Source organism: Polypterus senegalus, chromosome 15 (assembly GCF_016835505.1).
Source record: "Polypterus senegalus isolate Bchr_013 chromosome 15, ASM1683550v1, whole genome shotgun sequence".
NCBI lineage: Eukaryota > Metazoa > Chordata > Cladistia > Polypteriformes > Polypteridae > Polypterus > Polypterus senegalus.
Window position 1 is genome coordinate 82,597,784 of NC_053168.1, and position 22,084 is coordinate 82,619,867.

A 22,084-nucleotide genomic window follows, 5' to 3' on the forward strand; every position below is an offset into this window, starting at 1 on the left:
CCACTAAACTTTAACTCATATTATACTCAAATCCGTTAAGTGTACAGTTCTGTCTCATTGTGACACAAAAACTAAACACCATAGCAGCTCTTTAAATGTACCATAACTACTAAAACGAAAACTGAAACTAATATATATATAAAAATAAATTAGAAATCTCTTTGTAAAATAAAAACTAAATTAAAACTAAAAATACACGATGAAGGAAAACTAACTAAAGTGAATTTCCAAGTAAGGTCAGAAAATATATAGAAATAAAAGCTAATGTAAAAAGGGAAAACAATAATAAACTTACTGCCTCTTAAGTAGTATCAGAACACAGATACCAAGCAACATCAGTCAGTAGTGGTAGGCAAAACCAACCCAACCCCAAGTTAAAGCCAGTACCTTTATTAACAGAAATCATAAAACAAGCACTACAAGCAGTTTTAAAATGATCATCAAAAAAGTGTGTAATTCAGCAGCACTGAGCTGGAATTTCAAATTCTCCAAGCACAGTGTAGCCTCCAGTCATGAGGGCCCAGGCATCTTTAACACCACCTCAGGTCTAATAAAATCCTGCTGCCAGCAAAGGGAATGTCTTAGCCACTGGGGTTTATGAAGAGTCTGGTCAGGCAAGACCACTGCCTGCAGTACTGCTGCCAAGAGGATTGGTGGAACATCCAAGTCTTCCAGAGGTGTTCTGTGTTCCAAAAATGCCAGCTGATCTCAGTAGAACACCAATAATTTGTTAATCTTGGACATCTTGATCCTATATTCCACCTCAGACCAGGGGACAGCCCACAAACAATGTCAACTTGTTACTTGGGTGCCTGTGGGTGATTCATGATGGCTGAGCGGGAAGCCCATAAAACAAGTGGTAGACAATGTTCGTAGACCCTAAATACACTCTTTTATTAACAAAAGCACATTTATTTTCTTCTAACGGTATCACTATAAATACAGCTAGTGCAAACAATCACGACAGCTGGCAATATTCAAATAAAGCATCTCTGTTTAACTCCTGTACCAGTGCACATACACGTGGCAGCATCATTCAAACCCCAAAATGTCCCAGCTTTAAAAGAAATCATTAAATAAGCACTACAAGAATTTTTAACCTGAACATCCAAAAAATATTTTAAATGATTTTAAAGATTTTTAGATGCAGCGCTGCACAGCAACCTGGGGAGTTAAATCCTTCACACACTACAGTATTAGCAAGGAAAAGTTACAGAAAAAAAGGAGCAAGCACTTATAAATTCACTAAACAGAGCAGTACAAAGGAAAACATTTTTATTATCTACTGTAAAAGAAGCAGTTCAATAGTGAACAGCCCATCAAGAAACAGTCCTGTTAATAATCCCTCTGACAGCAATATACTGTACAAATTAATTGAAAACCAAAAGACGATATAAATAAAAACACTTCAAAGGCATCTTTACAGAAAACCACTAATTAAATCCAACAAAAGGTGCTCCTTTGACTACAGATCATTTCTCAAACTGTGACAATGGTAGATAAGGACATTAAAAGAAAACGCTTAACATTGTAAATGATTAAATGCTTTAGTCCTTCATTTGCAATGCATAAAACATATTCCACTTGATTTTAATTTGAAAGGCCAGTTATGACTTACAGAGTCATTTTGTTTGCTGGTCAGCATGTGCATAGTAAAATGCTTCATGGGAACAAGATTATTATTATTACTGTACACTATAATAATAGGGCACACGTTTGATTACATTGTCTACCTTATGAGTGCAGATTCAGATTTTTAAATAATTACACACATACTTATAAAGTAACTGCTGACCTACTTTAACGTGCCTTTGAAAATTTAATTCTGCTGAATTTTGTGCTTCTAAGAGCCAATCAAGCCATATTAATAATTATTTAAGTTTACTCCTATTGTCTTTTCAATGTTTAAGAGGAGAACAAGCATCCTGATCGGGAAGGAAGAGCATTCATTACCCAGATGGGAGGCCAAACAAGAAAGGTGAACTGGCCAGCTGGATAAGAAAATAACTTTGTGGACAGACCAGCGATAGCTGGGAATAGAGAGCAGTTTCATCCCTCATACATCAGGTGGCAGTGGTCTTCACATTTCAGCCCAGTCGGGACGCCCACAGGGGTGCTTAGGATATTGAGTCCAGAAATAAAGCATTGTTGAGGTCCCATATGTGAGTAGGGGGCAATGTCAGGGGAGGACCTCCCTATTACCGTTATGGCCTGGAAGTGTTTCCTGGAAGAAAAGGTGTGGCACTGGAATCATCCCAGGGTCTGGCATAAAACAGAGCCCACTGCCTCATATCATTGAGTCAGAGTCCAGAGGCAGCAGGCAACATTCAGCGGAAGATGGACAGGAGTAAGTATTGTTTAGTTAATTGAATTTATTAGGAATAATTGTTGAAAAGGATTGTGAAGAAGCACTGTGCATGTGAATAAATGTTCTTCATTTTATCACATCAACATGTGCTGTATTGCAGTGTCTGTGATTTGGGGCTCAGTGGTGTCCCTAGTGGTTACAACAGGACTTATACGACACTTTCCGAAAGATAACTTCACAATACAACACAAGATAAAACAATCCAGCAAGCCAAACGTAATCAGATGTAAATCAAACCCATATACACTGTATACTCACTACAAGAACACACTGCCAGAGTAAGGTCTTCAGTATTTAAATAACAGCATTGTAAAGAAAAGTGACAGCACTGAAAGCCAAAATCGAGATTCGTTAATGGACTGCAGACAGCTACCAACATTTTGCACTCACCTCTGGGTTATATACCTCCTGCTCCTGTTCCTCTTCGTACTCCATGACTGCAGTGGCTCCTATATCCAAAAAACGAAGGCAACAGCTCAGACAAGTTGTCAGTTTAGATGTGGCAATTCTATATAGCTGATATTGTTGTTAGTCTTTGGTTACAACTATATAAGTACAATACTGCAAATATAATAATAAAGATTAAAAAAAAAACGAAGAGTCCGCTCTTGCTGTTCCTGGATTAGCAATGTCAGTTGGCAATGTCTCTACTGAACTACAGGTAGGCAGGAGAAGACAGTCTGCCAATTGATGAAATGCTAAGTAGTACTATGTCAGGGTGCTTCTGTCAAAATGTCAATCAAAAATGATTGATGACTTGTTGACCACGCCCACTTTCCTCTGATTAGTTCACCCTGCACCCTGTCGGGAGATTGGTGAATTATAACCTGTCCCCTCAATAGCCCCGCCCAATAGTCCCCTCAATAGCCCCGCCTTAATCCCACCCCTCCACCTGATTGGTCAAGGTTTGTGTCAAGAGCAGTTTGATGGGTGTTGGCCCCACCCAGACTCTGCCTTAATCCCACCCCCACCCTCCTGATTGGTCAGGGTTTGTGTCAAGAGCATTTTGATGGGTGTTGATCCCGCCTGATTGGTTCAGGGTTTGTGTCAAGAACAGTTTGATGGGTGTTGATCCTGCCTTAATTCACCCCCAACCGTCTGATTGGTTCAGGGTTTGTGTCAAGAGCAGTTTGATGGATGCTGACTCTGCATTGCCCCCCACCCCTAGTCTGTCAACACCTCTTTGTTGGCTGGCACCACTCCCCCTCCCTGCCCCTTCTCCCGAGGCCCTTTATATCAAAAGAACTACCTTGCCATGAACCCAAGGCCTAATCGATATGTTCAGACATGTTCCTTCTCATACTTAGCCAGGTCTCCCTGATTGATATGGATCATGCCCCTGCATTTATCTATTATTTTAACATTATCACGAGATTAAAATATCTATCTATCTAACCTTTGCTTTATAATTTGTGAAAAAAGGAAAACCTTTTTTTTTTTTAATCAAAACCACTTACAGCTACTGCAGTAAAACATCCTTTCCCATTTCACAGAAAGTCCTCTCGCAGAAAGGCAAGCTTCCAGCATCAGCAATGTATCTGTGTGCCTTTTTCTGAGATCAGAAACCTGATTCACATCAGCTGCTGCAAACTGACAGGCTCTACACGCGTCCACCCCCCACCCCTGCTGTGTGAGGTCGAGCACGCGCAGCACCTCCTTCTTTCAGATGCACGTTTTGTGTTTTTTAACTTTTGAAGGTAAAGGATTTTAGGTAAAAAGCCAAAGGTTGTAGCTGTCAAGTGGAAAAATGTATCTTCTTCAGGTCTGTAAAATGTACTTCTGCATAAAAAAGACTAATGTATCAGGAGTATGGTAATTGTTAATAGTTAATACAGAAGAGAGAAAAGAGAACACAGGCAGCACTTGTCCTGTCTCTTCTGAAAAACAATAGGTGAATTTTGAACATAATGTACTGTGACTGGTTAACACTGCAGACACATGCACTATATCTCTGTCCTATTGACCTTTAAAGAATAAATATTATAGAATCTTTTGCACTCTCCATTACAATATCCGCAGTACCCTGTAGGAAGTTTGACAATTAAGTGGAGACCATTTAGTTTGTCAGTCTCATGTGGTTACCGAACAGGTACATATTCTAAAATATCATATCCAGATGGGTCGTCTTTTTTAGTTAGCATGCTGGCACTGTTCATTTTCAATATATGTTGTATATTTCCCTGGCCTAAGGGTTTCTTGTCAAAAGGTTAAAATAAACAGAGATACAAGATAACCCTACTGAAACAGCAACATTTGTTATTAAGTGTATAAGTTTGTCTTGCATTCTAATTCTTAAAGCTGTATCAAACTATTGTTAATTTCAAAGCAAAATGCAGCCAATAATTTTGTTTATAACTAAAATAAATAAATAAATAAACCTTATAAAACAGAACAGTGTTTGATAATACTTAACACTAATTGATATCATTAAATGTTACTTCTGTGTGTTATTCAGTTTTAATATTTAATATTTTTAATTTGACATTTGCAAGTTTTATTTATAAATTAACTCTTTAAGACATATTTCCTATTCAGACTATTCCAGATTGCATGTGTCAAAAAAGCTTATTATTTATTTCAAAAGGTTTCTTTTCATTTTGGTTTTGTCACCTATCAATCTTTTTATATATCATTGGCATTTTTCAAATTGTAATAACTCACTTTTTCATGTGGTTATTTACTTCATAATTACCTTTATTGATTTATTTATTTGTTTTTTTCATTTTGGCACAAATGCCAAACTCCATTACAATCAAGACTACCAGTCTAGTTAATATTCCTAACTCCAATATTTAATGTTCTTCCTGAAATCAGGAGGAACACAAAAACAACTTTTAGTGCCAGACAAGGTCATAACAATAGCAAGCTAATGTTAATTAGCATAATACTAGCAGATGTTAAATAATGTTTTCCCCAACTCTTTGCAACCCCATGGAACTGGCTAAATAGAGGAGGACAATTTAGCTAATAATATTCTGAAGAACACGTAGGTTCAGTTGCAGTGTGCTGTGAGCTTGGGGTGATCCCTTGTTGATCTGGTCTTAATATGTTTTTTAATTTCCTCTGTGACTTAGTTTTTTACTGTCTTATATTTGTGATACTTTCCTGATATGGATATGGGCAAGTAAATGTTTCATTTTGGAATAATAATGTTTAGCTTAACTCTGACCTTGACAATGATCACTGCACAAACCCTGGTCCTCTGACTTGTATTCAAGAAGAATGCAGACACTTCTTGATTTTTGGAATCACAGCACAAACTTACATCCCTTTCACCCTGAATGCTACTAAAACAAAGGGTGATTATTCACAAATAAGGGCAAAGCAGTGTTCAATGATAGTTGCCATATGTAGCATGGACTACCTAAAAAAAAGAATAACCCACACAATTTTTAGTAAAATTCTAATTACTGTGCTAACACATATAATAGATATGTAACTATTCACTAAAACAGGGCGGCCTCGCAGTTAGGTGACCCGGGTTCGCTTCCCGGGTCCTCACTGTGTGGAGTTTGCATGTTCTCCCCGTGTCTGCGTGGGTTTCTTCCCACAGTCCAAAGACATGCAGGTCCGGTGCATTTGTCGATTCTAAATTGTCCCTAACAGGTGTTGACAGACTGGGGGCGAGGGTTTGATTATGCAGAGGCAGCATCCCTCAAACTGCTCTTAACACAAACCCTGACCAATCAGGAGGGTGGGGGTGAGATTAAGGTTGGGGTCTGAGCAGGGCTAGGGAGGGGACAGGTTGTAATTCACTAATCACCCGACCAGGGGCAGGGCACATCAATTAAACCCACCAATCAGAGGAAAGGGGCCGGACCATCAAGTATCAATCATTTTTGATTGACATTTTGACAGAAGCACCCTGACAGAATATTACTGCTAAACATACTAATGTGTTTTAGTATTTATGCTATATTTATTAATTTCTTTTTTAGTTAATATTCACAGCTCAAAATACCTGATATTGTGAAAATAATCCAGTAGCAGAATTATGTTTTAAAATATCTGTCCCCATCTATCCCCATTTTCAATGTTTCTCTCTCTTTCAAAATAGATTTTTGAAATATCATATTCTTTTTGTTCTTAACATCAGCCATATCATACATATTGCATACCAGGGACTTTTTCTGCCTTGCATCCAAACCTGCTGGGGTAGGCTCCAGGTTTCTGCTCTGGATTAACTGGTTTAGATAATGTATATATTGTTCTTAATTTTAGATGCTGTCTCTGTCATTTTGTCCCTGTACATACTCTTATTACCTGCTCTTGCTCTGCTCATTATGGGTTTACTGTTCTTATGCATGTGGCTATTTAAGTCTCACTGCCCCTAACCTTGACACTACATGCTTGTTTTTCTTTGTTTCACTCAATACAGCTAGGTGGGGTCTGCACACTGATTCAAGCATAAGAGCTTTGTTCTTTCTAAGCCCCTGTGATTTTTATGGTCACACCTTTCAGAACACAGTAGAATCTATTTTTGGATTTTTGATATCTTTTCAGGCCTGCAGGTGGCAAAATTCTGTCTATAAATGGTTTTGCCTGAGATAGAATCAGAGATCAATATGGCTGGTAGAAAATAACAAAGCCCAGTATTTGAGATTTTTCAATGCAATATAGAAGGCATCCATTATAAGCATGTTGTCGTTGGAGCAGGATATGTCGTGTGCTGTAGACATTTAGAGTAAACAAAACCCTCACACCTTACAATTCACCTACATTTTATTACAAATTGGCCCATTCTGGGCAATAAAATGAAAAGAAAAAAGTGCCAACAGTCAGTGCAGATTTGTTCAGCACAAATGACATAGAAAACATTTTAAAAATTATAAAATTGTGTAAAATTGTTCATATTCAGTACATGGTTTTGAATGTGCTTGTTTTTATCAGACAGAAACAAAACCAACAACTGTGTCATGTAGTGTAGTAAGCTTCCACTAACAACATTATACTCATATTATACCAAAACCTGTTCCAAGTGTACAGTTCTGTCTCACTGTGACACAAAAACTAAACTCTACAGTAGCTCTTTAACTGTACCATAATTACTAAGGTTAGAAAAAAAATAAAAATTAATATAAAAAGGCAAAATTATAATAGCCTTGCCATGCACTATTTTGTTTTATATACTTTGAGATGTGTGTAGGTCAGCTATGACCAAAACGTGTTGTTTTTTTTTTCAAAAGAGGAAGACCATTATTGTTACTTCTTTAGATTCTCTGCAGTTACAGCTTTTTTATTGTTTATTTTAATGCACTTTTTGATGTGCCTGTGTCAGATGTGACCAAAATTTAAAGGCAAATAATGAATAAACACGAATTTATTATTCAATACATTTGTTTGTTTTGGTTTAAAATTACTTATTAACTGCTGCTTACCGGCCGCTGAAAATGTTTGGTCCAGCTAAATGTCTTGATTTGAAAATCTGGTCCAACAGATTTTGTAATCGAATAGCCCTGCAGTATAGTGTGGACTTAGCAAATATAGTACTGAAAAAACAATAACTTTAAAAGCTTTTACGAGACGCTTACCGTTAATGTATATTTCTAACAATAATCAGCTTTTTAAATATCATAAAATGGCTTTACTTATCGCTTGGCGGAGTCTTCTCCTTTTGTAGTTGGCGGGCAGTTTTGTTTTTTTTTTGTTTCTACGCGCGAGCGTCTACTTACTTCCCTATTAAGGTAAAAAGCAGGCAAGAGCGGCCAAACTGAAAACGGGGAAAGCAGCGGAAGTGCGTCAGTGGGGGGAGTTTTACTTTAGTCATTCGTGGATTTTGTGTTGTTCTGTTGTTTAAAAAATGCTGAAATAATCCCCGTGGATGTGTCCAATATATGCAATTTGGTTTATGTTTAAGCTTAAAGTGATCATAATGGGAGGATTCCCCCTTTTTCTCAGAATGGTATGACTCCAATGGCTTTAGACGATTGTGGCGAAAATGGTTTAAAAACTCAATATCATTAGTTCGGTAGTCAGATTCAGGGTTGCCAGGTCAGGAGGAATCGGAGTCATTGGAGGGAAATGGGGTGGGGGCAAAAGATTTTACACCGTGTGATGTCTTAAAACTTCATTTAAGTATAGCAAGGGACACACAGAAGTGTTACACAGCAAGTCCTCTAAGTGATTTGATGACTCATCCATATAATAAGCTCTACTTGATATTCCTAAAATCGACCCTCAGTGGGCTAAACGAAACAAATCAGCCATTTCCAGCAGTCACAGCCAGACAATCTAATCTCTTCCTGCACTTGAGCATGTACTGTCGTTCTGTGCTGAAACTAATAGTTAATCCAAATTATCTAGAAAACCTTTGCACTTCAGATCTAGTTACTTTCAATTTGGAAAACTATCTTATGCCAGCAGCAGCTATCTACTGTATTATTTTGGTTATGAGTTTTCCTGCTGTGCTGACTCTCTTCCCAATAAGTGTGCTGTTGAGACAGTGAAAGAAAGGTGCAAAGCTACACTGTAAAAAATAAATCTTGCATTTGTGAAAAATACTAACAAAAAAATAGCTATACGCAAAATAATCATTACTTTAGTAAAAATAGGTTTTACTCTTTTTATTGATTATTTAATTCTAATTCAATAAAACAAATTAAGAATAATGTGAACTTATTTTTCTTAAAATGTAAACATTTTTTATAACTTATTCTAAATAAAAAAACTATGAAGTGAATTCAACACATTTAAGTTAAATTTAATGACACAGCACTTCCTCTCACATCGATTTCTTGGTCTTTACAACAACGCATTCATTTGTAACGCTTCTCCATAATAAGAGCTATTTTACTACGAATGTGTAAGTATAAAGCATATTAATTCCGTAATGAATAACTAGTATTTCATTTCGTATAGTTACAGACGTAAGCATTCGTTGTTTTCACGAAACCTTTCCCTTCATGTGGGAAACGTGGCGAGCAATGTAGCGTCTTTCTAACAACCTACCTCTCTGGTTTGCTTTAAAAAGCAAGCACATTTCTCAGATAGTTAACGTATGTTCATATTTTATTTTTTTTTTACCGTTTAAAACTTTGAGATAAGTTTGAGAACGCTATGGCGTTTGTCCTAAACTAAGATCTGTAAACAACACAAAAAGACGTTTGCCTAACCGTCACGGTATTATTTGACCTCTTATTTAATTAGTGTTCTACACAGGTAATGTATTTTCTGGTTAATTTTTAACACTATGATTTATTTAGCGATGTTTGATTTCCTACGTCCTATTTTATTTCAGGATTTTCGCTATCGCATACTGAAAAGTAGTGGAAAAGGATTTCACTTTTTCACTCTCTGTTTCCTTCCCGTTTACCACTCATTCCTGGGACATTATTTGATTGAGATATACTTTTTGTGTAAGTTTAAAAAAAGAAAAGAAAATTTGTATTGACATTTGAATGTCAGTAATTCAGTGAAAATTATCCTCAGACATCGGATTTAATTTTCCTTTGAAAATATAACTCTGTTGTTGTGACTATCTGTAGTATGTTCAAATAAATAGATATATGGAATTTTAGCATGTATTTGTCATACAGTCATTACTGTCCAGCGTTGTATTATTACTCATTTTTTTAGTACTGTAATTCAAATGAAAATTGGAGTAAAATAAAACCATTTTTGCCACTACTTATATTTAATCAAACTCATGTATTTTAGGTAAATTTGAGTAAATTAATAAATTAAGTTTACTCAACAGTGCAGTATATTAAATCTACTCAAAAATATTGCTTGTATTTGTTACCTTATTTTTTTAAGTACTTTTAACGCATTATTTTTTACAGTGTATGCTTGGGAAATTAGCTCTTTAACTACAGAGTCGCTTGCCAGAAAATCTGACAATGCTGGAGAAGCTTGATATGCTTCATCCAAAAGAGGCTCTTTCACAGATAAAGATACCAATTACATGTCTGGCAAAAGAGTTCAATGTGATATGCAAGGACATAGATTAAACTGAAACAAATGATGAATGTTTCTGGTTTGAAATATGTAAGGACCATGAATCTTCTGGAAATCCAAGATTTAGCCATTTGCCTTCACTTGCACTATCTTTGTGCTACTACCTATATCTAATGCAACAGTGGAGAGAACATTAAGCATTGTTAATAATTTGAAGATGAAGTTGAGGAACGGACTTCAAATTAAAACACTAAATAGTCTTTTACATGTAAAGTATGGCTAATAGTGGAAGAACCAAGATTGCAGGAGCTTTTGTCCCAAGTGATCAGATGCTCCAAAAATGTACAGCTGAAATACAGTATGTACCATTTCGTCCACAGAAGATTGCTTGCACCATTTTCTATTACTAACATATGTATTGTCCATTATAACTAAAATTAGCAACATTACAATAACAATCTTTTTTGAAGAAATATTTAAACTGGTTAGTTAGCTTATTTTTAAAAAATTTATCAGGGTCTTAATGTTTACCTCTTAAAAGTGTTTCAAACTCTTCAGCTTCTAAGTTAAACTGAGAAAGTGTATTGTGTTATATTATTATATTTTAATTTGAAAACTGTCTTCATTTATGCCATTTTAAAATGCATTGGTTCATTTCAGAACACAAAGCATTGCTTCACATGCTTAAAATGAGGTTTCTTATGATAGATAGATAGATAGATAGATAGATAGATAGATAGATAGATAGATAGATAGATAGATAGATACTTTATTAATCCCCAAGGGGAAATTAATTTACTCCAGCAGCAGCATAGTGATGAAAACAATATTAATTAGTGATAAAAAGCAGTGCAAGTTAAAAAAAAAAAGATGAAGGAATTGTGTGCAGTATGTTCAGTAAACTTTAATATTATTAAAGAATAATTTCACTGCTTTTTTGTCATTAGCATGATTGTTTATCAAGTAAATACTTTAACATGATTTGAATAACAAAAGGTGCCCATCATTAGTGAATAACCACAATGTAGAGCAAAAACAGGCATGGATATTGAAAGTCTGAAAGAATTCTTTATTAGTTTAAGTGTACTTGTACTAGTGATAAACCTTTTCTTTACTTCTAAACAGTGCTCAGGTTTTAGAAACAGTATTTATTAAACGTAAAATAGTTTTTGGAATTGGGGGAAATTGGCTTGCTGATGGGGGGATTTTGACTCTACTTCCTGGCAACCCTGGAGTCAGTAGTGAGGATAAGTGTTGCTATTGTGTGTATTGCAAAGTTTTTTTCTGCTGTTGGCTGTTTAAATTTCAACCTTGTTAAGCCAGTGTGCCTCCTAGATTTGGGGAGTGCTTCAGCAATCGGAAAAGAGAAATTTTTGGTTGCTACAGAGTAATATATTATTCTTTTTATTTGGCAGCGTTGGACTATTTGCATTTTGAGAGCCATCGCCTAACTACAGTGAATGAAAGTTTTAGTTATTTGTCAAATTTCTCCTTTTTTTTGGATACTATTAGTTTGTTTTTGATTGATTGTTACATATTATTTCTATGGATTGTTATCTTTTTATGATATCTTTTTTCTTGCTGATTTTTTTTGTTATATTTCTCACCAGAAAATACTGGACGAAGACACTTCCTACAATACACATCTATGATTTTGGTTTCTAAGTACTTTGTGCTAATCTCTGCTTTGGGGCATTTTAAGCGCCATCCGGCTATGATCTACTAGCTGTCACTGACATTTACTGTACCATTGTAATGTGACATTAATATCTAAAGCTATTTTTAAAAAAACACAATTTGTCCAGAGAGGGAACTTGCAACAATAGTTCAAAATGGAAAGGGGACATTATATAATTCAATCCTATTTTGGTTTTTGTTTTTTTTCCCCCATCCTTTCTCATATGTAAACTTGTGTAATACAAATTGGAAAAATGACGTGCTTAAACCAGTCCTGAAGACTTAACCCTCAATGAATCTCTGCAGAACAACAAAGTATTTCCATAATATTCTTATTAAGATCAACTAACGTGAAACTGAAATGAAAACACAATACTCTAATTTGTGAATCAGCATGCGCAAGCCGTGCCGTAAAGTGTAATGTTTAGACTGAGGACTGTAATAGTGGAATTTGGAAAACACTTTTACTAACTGTACTGTATATCTAAAGAACAACACACTGTAGCTATATTACCATTAAATATTACATATTGCACATGGTACTTATTAACAATATCAACTTAGCTTCAAGGTGTGAAGAGGGTTTATATCTGTCTAAAAGGTATTTCTTTGCAGCAGTATAGCTTTGGTAGTCTTGTTGCTTTTCATTATTTTTCTTAAGTGCTTTGTAATCACTTTTAGATGGCAGGTTCTATGAAAGTTACATTAGAAAAAAAAAGTCATTGAGTGCCTCCTAGAAAATTGTTACAAAATTAAAACTGGACGTACCTCTGAACACTCTGTGCCAACAATCAGACATTTATCAAAAATGATCTAAAGAAAAATCAGTGGGTCTCCAGCAGAGACTCAGATTGTCTAAAGACAAAATTAAGCAGACTTTTGTCATGCTACACAGAAACTGAGGAATTATTACCACGAGGGTTTGGCACGTGGCAGAAACATAATATTTAAAGTGTAGGTAAAACTTTTTTATCTTATTTAATTATCCTTTAAATTAAATTCATGCACTTTTCTCCACAGTAATTGTCTGAAATGAGGGGGGGGGCAGGGTGTAACAATAGCTTTGTGAAATTCTCCCAGTCCGCATCTTTCCTTTGGCTTTATGTCATGCTCATTTGTTGTGCTACCATTGAGATATCCTTTACCTCACTGAGGTGCTCTGGCTAAACAAAGAAAATGTGTTAAAAAGTTAACTATTTATCAAAGAGGGAAGAAAAGATGTTTCACAACTTGTAGATAACTGCTGGCTGATGTATTTCTACTTCCTTGTGTACATAACACAGGAACTAAATGCACTTAAATCTTAAGCTTCAATGTCCATATCAGGTGATTACAGTAATAATACAGCACAGTGCAAGCATTCACCATCAAAATAAAACTTTGGAGAAGACAACTTTCAGAGAACAACCTTTCTTACTTCCCAGCATGAATATCCTTGGTAGAAAATATTAACAGTCATTGGGCAGAGAAGGGTATACTGCTACTATAGAATTGGTCTTAGAGGAATTTGACCAGCTGTTTTCAGTTTCCAGAATACATAATGTCACTTTCAAACTGTTTGAAGGCACTTTCTCTGTCAGTGTAGACAGTGTTTCTAATCACCTACAGATTGAACTTATTGACTGTCATTGAACAGTCAGCTAAAGCTGTAATTCAGGGGTGCAAAAGGAGACCAAACCAGGATCAGACAGATTTTCTGAAAACTACTTTGTTCATTTTCAGAGATACAGTTAGGTCCATAAACATTTGGACAGAGACAGTTTTTTTTTCTAATTTTGGTTTTGTACATTACCACAATGAATTTTAAATGAAACAATTCAGATGTAGTTGAAGTGCAGACATTCAGCTTTAATTCAGTAGGTTGAACAAAAAGATTGCATAAAAATGTGAGGGAACTAAAGTATTTTTTTAACACAATCCCTTTATTTCAGGGGCTCAAAAGTAATTGGACAATTTAAATAAGTTGAAAAAAAATGTTAATTTCTAATACTTGGTTGAAAACCCATTGCTGGCAATAATAGCCTGAAGTCTTGAACTCATGGACATCACCCGATGCTGGATTTCCTCCTTTTTAATGCTGTGCCAGGCCTTTACTGCAGCGGCTTTCAGTTGCTTTTTGTTTGTGGGCCTTTCTGTCCGAAGTTTAGTCTACAACAAGTAAACTGCATGTTCAATTGGGTTAAGATCAGGTGACTGACTTGGCCATTCAAGAATTTTCCACTTCTTTGCTTTAATAAACTCCTGGGATGCTTTGGCTGTTATGTTTTGGGTCATTGTCCATCTGTATCATGAAACGCCACCCAATCAATTTGACTGCATTTAGCTGGATTTGAGCAGACAGTATGTCTCTGAACACCTCAGAATTCATTCGGCTGCTTCTGTCCTGTGTCACATCATCAATAAACACTAGTGTCCCAGTGCCACTGGCAGCCATGCAAGCACAAGCCATCACACTGCCTCCACTGTGTTTTACAGATGATGTGGTATGCTTTGGATAATGAGCTGTCCCACGCCTTCTCCATACTTTTTTCTTGACACCATTCTGGTAGAGGTTGATCTTGGTTTCATCTATCCAAAGAATGTTTTTCCAGACCTGTGCTGGCTTTTTTAGATGTTCTTTAGCAAAGTCCAATCTAGCCTTTCTATTCTTGAGGCTTATGAGTGGATTGCACCTTGCAGTGTACCCTCTGTATTTACTTTCATGCAGTCTTCTCTTTATGATAGACTTGGATATCGATACGCCTACCCCCTGGAGAGTGTTGTTCACTTGGTTGGCTGTTGTGAAGGGGTTTCTCTTCACCATGGAAATGATTCTACGATCATCCACCACTGTTGTCTTCCGTGGACGTCCAAGTTTTTTTTGCGTTGCTGAGTTCACCAGTGCTTGCTTTTTTTCTCAGGATGTACCAAACTGTAGATTTTGCCACTCGTGATATTGTAACAATTTCTCGGATGGGTTTTTTCTGTTTTTACAGCTTAAGGATGGCTTCTTTCACCTACATGGAGAGCTCCTTTGACCGCATGTTATCTGTTCACAGAAAATCTTCCACATGCAAGCACCACACCTCAAATCAACTCCAGGCCTTTTATCTGCTTAATTGATAATGACATAACGATGGACTTGCCCACACCTGCCCATGAAATAGCCTTTGAGTCAATTATCCAATTACTTTTGAGCCCCTGAAATGAAGGGATTGTGTTAAAAAATGCTTTAGTTGCCTCACATTTTTATACAATCGTTTTGTTGACCCCACTGAATTAAAGCTGACACTCTGCACTTCAACTACATCTGAGTTGTTGCATTTAAAATTCATTGGGGTAATGTACAGAACCAAAATTAGAAAAACGTCTCTGTCCAAATATTTACGGACCTAACTGTATCTAAAGTATTCAGGAAGTTGATATGTCTTTTGAAAAGCACACAAGATATTGTGCAAGATATTGTCTTCCACTATGAAAATTAACAAATCAAAGCACAGATCTAAACTAAGGGATGCTCACCATGCACAAGTCCTGGTGAATACTACTTCAGCCTTTCAACCAAATATTACCAATGTGATTGAGCAGATGCATAGGCAACTATCTGGAAACACTAACAATTAACTATTTGCATAGCTTGGGAAAGAGGAGGGTAAAAATGTTTTTTTTTATTTTTACTGATAACATTCTGGTTTTCTTTTATATTACTGGTGATTAGTAAAATGGCTGTATTGCCTCTGATGCTCTGCATGAGTGTTGTGGTTTGACATTGAGAGCCCTGGTTTAGGTAATTGGCTAAGGCTGCAAAACAAATCATTTTCATGGAATGAGTGACCCACAAAATACCCTGACTGTATATAACATTTATAAACAGTATAATTCAAGACCTGAAATATCCTGTATAAACACATTTGTAATGGTACATGACCAGTGATACTTGCAGCAATAGATTCATGGACAGTCAATAACAAGAACAAATATTTTAGCATAACCAACAGTGTGTGTGCTTATGTATATACTTGCATATTTACTGTTCTGATGACATGTGGAATTAAGAATTTCATTGTACTATGTACTGTACACAACAATAAACTTGACAACTACCAATATTCATATCACAAATCTGGGTTACATTATAGAAACCAGGCACACTGTAAAAACTGCACAAACTACAATACAGTATAAAAGTAACCTGTAAGATAAAGAAGTTCCCTCACTCCCTGCATTGTTAAGGAGAACAGTATTAGTACATTAGTATATCTGACAAAATCTAAAGTAATAGCAATAGATTAGAATACAGTAACTGACTGGCAGATGGAATAGAGTAATGGGGAAAATACTGGCAGGAAAATAAAGAGTAAACAAATACCAAAAAAACCTTTACAAAACCATTGCCAAGCAATGAGTAGGCTTCACTGCCGTAAACCTTGTTAAAATTGAAATACATGGTCACACTCACATAATATGCAAGTGTGTGCAAGTACTGACTTTAAACTTATTGTACCAAAAGCACTTGGGCCATGTCCATACGGATGTCTGAACTGAGCAATTTCCTGCCTCTGTAGCGTAAGGTGAGTGCAGATTGAATGCCATTTTTCTACTCATTGCAGCGAATCAGACTGTCCACACGGGCTTTCTAAACTTGCGTTCGGTTGGCTGCATATTAGGATGGCAACAAAAAAACATTGCATGCAGCTTTTTCTTGGCCTCATCATACTGTGCCAACATCATAATGAGTGCAAAGAAAATGTCTGTGTTGCATTTACATGTCATTCATTTAACGTCTTGGAGGAGTGGATATGTCCCATGATTTCGTGTGTATATATGTATATTGTGATGCATGAGTCGCTGTCTTGCACCCCAAAGACTAGACTGAGTCTAAGTACTTTGGGAAGACCAGCTTTATTCAACTCAAAAGAAGAACAGCAAGGTTATTTATTGTAGTGGGAGCTACCACAGTACTACATACAGACATAGCAAATGGGCAGGGTCGGGGCCAGGTCAGTGTCCAAGTTATAATGTACCCTGCATCACCTGTCGGTTGACAGGCATGTTGTGTTCAGAAGCGGTGACCTTGCAGTTGTCTCTGTGCCGCTGTGAACCTGTAGGTAACTCTGCAACGGACAAACAACCCTGAACATACCCGTGTTGCCCCATTAGGGAGGGTCACAAATGAGTTCAGAAATCTCACATTCCCCCTCAGCTTTGGCCACACCAGTATTGGCAAAGCGACCGGCCCAAGCTGGGCTCGGCCAGGCACAAGAAAATGTCAGCCTTAACATGCTCAGCCACGGGACATTGGGAAACATCAACAGCAAATGGCTGTAAACTAATAAACCACTGAGTGAGCCGGGCATTCATATCCTTATGTTTGTAGAGCCACTGAAGCAGTCCCAGCCTCCCCTACAAGTAGTACCAGAGGTCCTCCAATGCCCACTTAATCGCTAAAAATTCCTTCTCAATGGTTGAGTAATTGCTCCCTGGGAAGCAGTTTCCTACTGAGAAATGTGATGGGGTGTTGTTCCACCTCAGAACATTGTGACAGCACCACTCCTAAACCAAAAGCACTTGCATCTGTCTGCAGAATAAGTCCAGATTTCGCAGAACAGGGAATGATGATAAAGTCTGAGAAGGCTCTGTCACAGGCATCAGTCCAAGTCAGTGAGGGGGGCGGCCTGGTGCACAAAATTGGGAATGAACCACCTGTAGTATCACACAAGTCTGAGGAAGGCAAAAAACTGCCTCTGTGTTTTGAGATACAGTATACATAAGCAAGCACCTCCCCCACCTTGTCCATTTGAAGCTTGAACAGATCCTTCCCCATGGAATATCCCAAATAATGGGTTTCTGGCATACTCACTCAGCACTTCTTAGGGTTAGCCGTCAACCCCTCCATCCTCAAACTGTCAAGGATTACCTGCAGGCGGACAAGATGAGATCTTCAGTTCTTACTGAAAATTACCAAATCATCAAGATACATTCCAGCGTACTTGGAATGAGGATGCAGGATCTGGTCCAAGTCAACAGGGCACCATGGAAGCCAAAACGGAGTATGGTGAACTCAAATAGCCTATCTGGGGTGGTGAATGCAGTTTTCTCGCAACTAGATTTCTCAAGGGGAATCTGCCAGTACCCTTTCGTGAGATCCAGGGTGGAGATATACAAGGCTTGCCCGAGTTTCTCCAACAAGTCATCTATACACAACTTTGAGTATGCATCAAACTTCAAAATCTTGTTCAAGTACCGTAAACAATTGGGCTCCACCACTCACTTCTGCTCTCGCAGATAACACCTATTTTGAGCATTTTTTGCATCTCCTCATGTATCACCTTCCTTGTTGCCTCTGGCTGGCGATATAGGGGCATATGTATAGTAACACTTGGCGTAGTTACGATCTTGTGTTCTACAATTTCCGTTCGGCCAGGCAAGGCCAAAAAAACATCATGGTTCATTCCAAGTAGTGTCAGCAACCATTTGGGAATCCGTTTAGTCATCACCAACAGTGACTTCAGTTTGAGCGACTGCTGCTGATGTGACCAGGGCCTCTTTCAGCAATGGGCTTCTGCCGACTAGTAATTCTGACTTTATAATTCACTGGAATACACTCCTCTACTACTGCTTTTTTTGCTGTTTTTGCTCCTTCTTCGATCGACGAATCTTTCCCCGCAAGGTGCCTCGCAAACCACCGTCCATTTTTACTGAAAAATGTTTAATACCCTGCTTGGTCGCTGGCTAAACCGCAGTTCGAAAAGAATCAACCTGGTGGATGCTAAGGGGTCTCCCGAACAGAAAACAGGAGAAAAGGCAACATGGTATCCCAGGAGGTCAGGTCATCATGGACCACCCGCCGTATCATCTGTTTCAACTTTTTATTAAATTGTTCAGTCAGGCCATTTGTCTGCGGATAATAAACAGTGGTACTCAATCGCTTAATTGCCAGGCTGTCACTCAGCTGCTTCATGATGCAAGAGATAAACAGCATACCCTGGTCAGTTAAAATTTTGTGTGGGATGCCAATATGTGTGAACATTTCCAAAAGAGCTTTAGTTACAGTCTGTGCATTCTCCCTTTGTAGAGCACCCACCTCTGGGTATCCCTACGCATAGCCAACCAACACAAGCAACCATTTTTACTCTTGGGAAGTGGGCCCACAATATCTAACCCAACCCTCTTAAAGGGAACATCCAAAATAGGCGTCAGTAAGAGGGCAGCCCTAATGGGTCTATGAGTAGAAACAATCTGACAGTCATTACACGCTCTGCAAAGCTGCTCCACGTCCCATCCCATATTCAGCCAATAAAGGCATTTTGAAAAGCATCTCCTTGTGTTCTCTTTGCCAAGATGACCCCACAAAACATGACTGAGAGCAATTTTTAAAACTATCTCCCTATGCCCACTTGGCACCACCAATTGTTTGATCTACCCGTCACCCATGCAATCAGAAATCACCCGACACAAGAAACCATCTTTAATTAAAAAGTGGTACTTTAAGCTTTGTGTCCTCTCTCTCCAGATAGTAAGAGTAATTTGTGACATGGACTTGTTTGAATGCAAAATCGGCTCATTGCAGGAGAGCAAACTCTCTCTGAGTGGCAGTCTCTGCTTCCTCTGCACCAGACACAGCACCGTGCTTAACTCTTTGTCTGTCCCCAACAGGACTGCATCAATAGTGAGCTTCTCCACAATGCGCTTGAAAGTGCTCCCGCGGATCCAGCTTTAAATCAGGTCCACTAAGTCCTGGATGTGTTCTTGTATAGGGCGGTCTGGGTCAATTTGCCACAGTCGAAACTGGCGCCCCTTGACCACTAGGCTCATAGCTGTATGGAGGAGGATCTTGTGCATTGGGCTGCCCTCTCACTGACTTGACAAAGGGCAGAAAGAACTGTAATGTTGTCTGGACTGCTGCCTGTGACAAAGCCCTTTCTCAGACCTAAAATCCTCGCTTTATCCTTGTTCCCGGTTCTGCACAGTCCGGTCTTTTCGAGAGAATTTATTCTACAAACCGATGCCAGTGCTTTTGGTTTAGGAGCAGTGCTCTCATACTGCTTTGAGGGGTGAATACCCCATCACATTTCTCAGCAGAAAACTGCTACCCAGGGAACGTAATTATTCAACAATTAAAAAGGAATGTTTAGCAATTAAGTGGGCGGTGAAGACCCACCGTTACTACCTCTGTGGATGGTGGATCACCCTAGTGATGGGCCATGCCCGGCTGCAGCAGCTGTACAAACAAAAAGATATGAACACCCGGCTCACTGAGTAGCATCCATTTGAAGAGCCACAACAGCATATGTCACCGCAGTTGTAGACCCGCAGTTACAGACCTGGAAGTGACGTCTCCGTCGTTTCAGGACTGACTTCGTAAAAATATTTTGGCAGGTCTCGGCAAAGCCCAGAAAGTAACATCGGGTCAAAGACCGATTCAGAAACCAAATAATACGCATCATTGGGAATATGGAAAAATCAGTCCAAGTGGTTTCTGTGTAATACACTATTAACACATTTACGTTGTGTTCTGGTCTGTGGGAACCATATAACATGTCAACAAAACTTATGTTAATTGAAAATAGTTTTTCATTTACATTCAGAAAACGAAATATACAGTACTAGCGATGCCCGCCGTAGCATACGGCGGTGTAAGAATAGGAATGGAAAACGGTGAGAAAGGAATTCAGAAATCAGGTAGAAATAAATACTTCTTGAAAGACACAGTGTGCATATAGAATTTCCGGCCAAGTAGGATTACATGTGAAAGTGATAAATCAGGCTTTCCGAATTTACGTACTATGGCCATGGCATCCTGATAGTTTTGTTGCATGTATCTTGGACTTCCTGGAAATGTGGATGGTAATATGATCATTTTGCCTACACGTACGTTGTTATATTCAGCGTTTGCTTGCAGTGCGTCTGATAGTCCTTTATTATTGTTCCACGTGCAGATCTTGTTGATGTAATCTGAGATAGTTGATACGCGTGCCCTCTGTTTTAACATACGCATCTACGACGTACTGTTGGAATAGTTTGCCGCTGGAGTGCAAAATACTAAATGTATTCCTCATTGCTAATCTGTACGCATAAAATTGGCATTGAGTAAGCCTTATTGGCTTGGCGGTTCTTTTATCAGGAACATGTTGTAAATCTTTGTGCCAGCCAATGTCTCCGTAAGGGAATAAAAGTGGGCAAACCACAGGATCGCAATTCATATTGAAATCTGTTTACAGGAGTTGCATATGGGATAGATGCAAATGTCCTTTTCGGCAGTCGTTTCGCCATCTTCTCCGACGAAAATCGCTGCAATGTCAGGGTATCAGTAGCTTGCGCTGTGTCAAAAACATACAACTGTCCATATCCTGGAGAGGTAGAAGTATTAGTGTATAGTGGAGAGATTTGGTGTATTTTAAAACAGTATGGTCCGTGGCCAGGAGGTTGAGTTATCTATGCACCCATGGAAGCAAACGCTAGAGAAGAGTTGTATTCTCAAATGTGTTCACAATAATTTTTAGCGTCTGATGTTTGCTGTGGACGCGGTGAGGAGGGTTACAGTTGGCGTGCGAGGCTGTGTGTTCATTGAAGACAGAAGTGAGAATAGGACACGACAAGAGGGAATAAATCTGTCACAGCAATCGGGAGGAAAAAGCAAGGGAAAAAATGGGAACATATAACAGCAAGCCTGCCAATCGGCACCCCGAGGGTTCAAAGTCTTTAATGCTAGAAGGATTATTTTCGGGGGATCAACAGACGCCGAGAAAAAATGGGTCACCTAGAAAATTAATAGAGAAAAAGACGGGGTTAGATTTTAAAAAGGCGTGTAAGAAGTGGAATAAGCAAAGCGGAGGGCGTTGGCCGTTAGAAGGGACAGGAGACGCAAGTGAAATTCAGGAAATTAGAAAAATTTTATGCAGAAATACACAAGGATGTTGTAATGGTGGGCCGTATCGAATAGATATGTTTGATCGATGGGAATTAGTCATTAAGGATAGGACTTTAGAGGCAATGCAGAAACAGAATGAGGTATTGAGAGCTAATGAGGGAAAGGCCCGAAAGGAGAAGGACGAGCTTTTATTAGCCCTTCAGAAAGAGACCACTCAATCAGAATCCCATACAATTAAAAAAAAAAACAGGGTCCAAGGGATCCGCTGTACCCAGTCATTTTTTCCCCCCCTC

At 38.2% G+C, this 22,084-nt stretch overlaps 1 protein-coding gene across 1 annotated transcript in view; it reads right to left on the reverse strand.

The window, feature by feature from the left end:
• Nucleotides 1–510: 510 nt before the first annotated feature.
• The window catches only part of LOC120515500 (E3 ubiquitin-protein ligase NRDP1-like), a 79,938-nt gene continuing 58,364 nt past the window's right edge, over nt 511–22,084 (reverse strand). The window contains exons 4-5 of the mRNA XM_039736561.1: nt 2,759–2,817; nt 511–702 (exon numbers count right to left, since the gene is read on the reverse strand). Coding sequence (XP_039592495.1) covers nt 511–702; nt 2,759–2,817 — 251 coding nt within the window. The remainder of the gene's footprint in view (nt 703–2,758; nt 2,818–22,084) is intronic.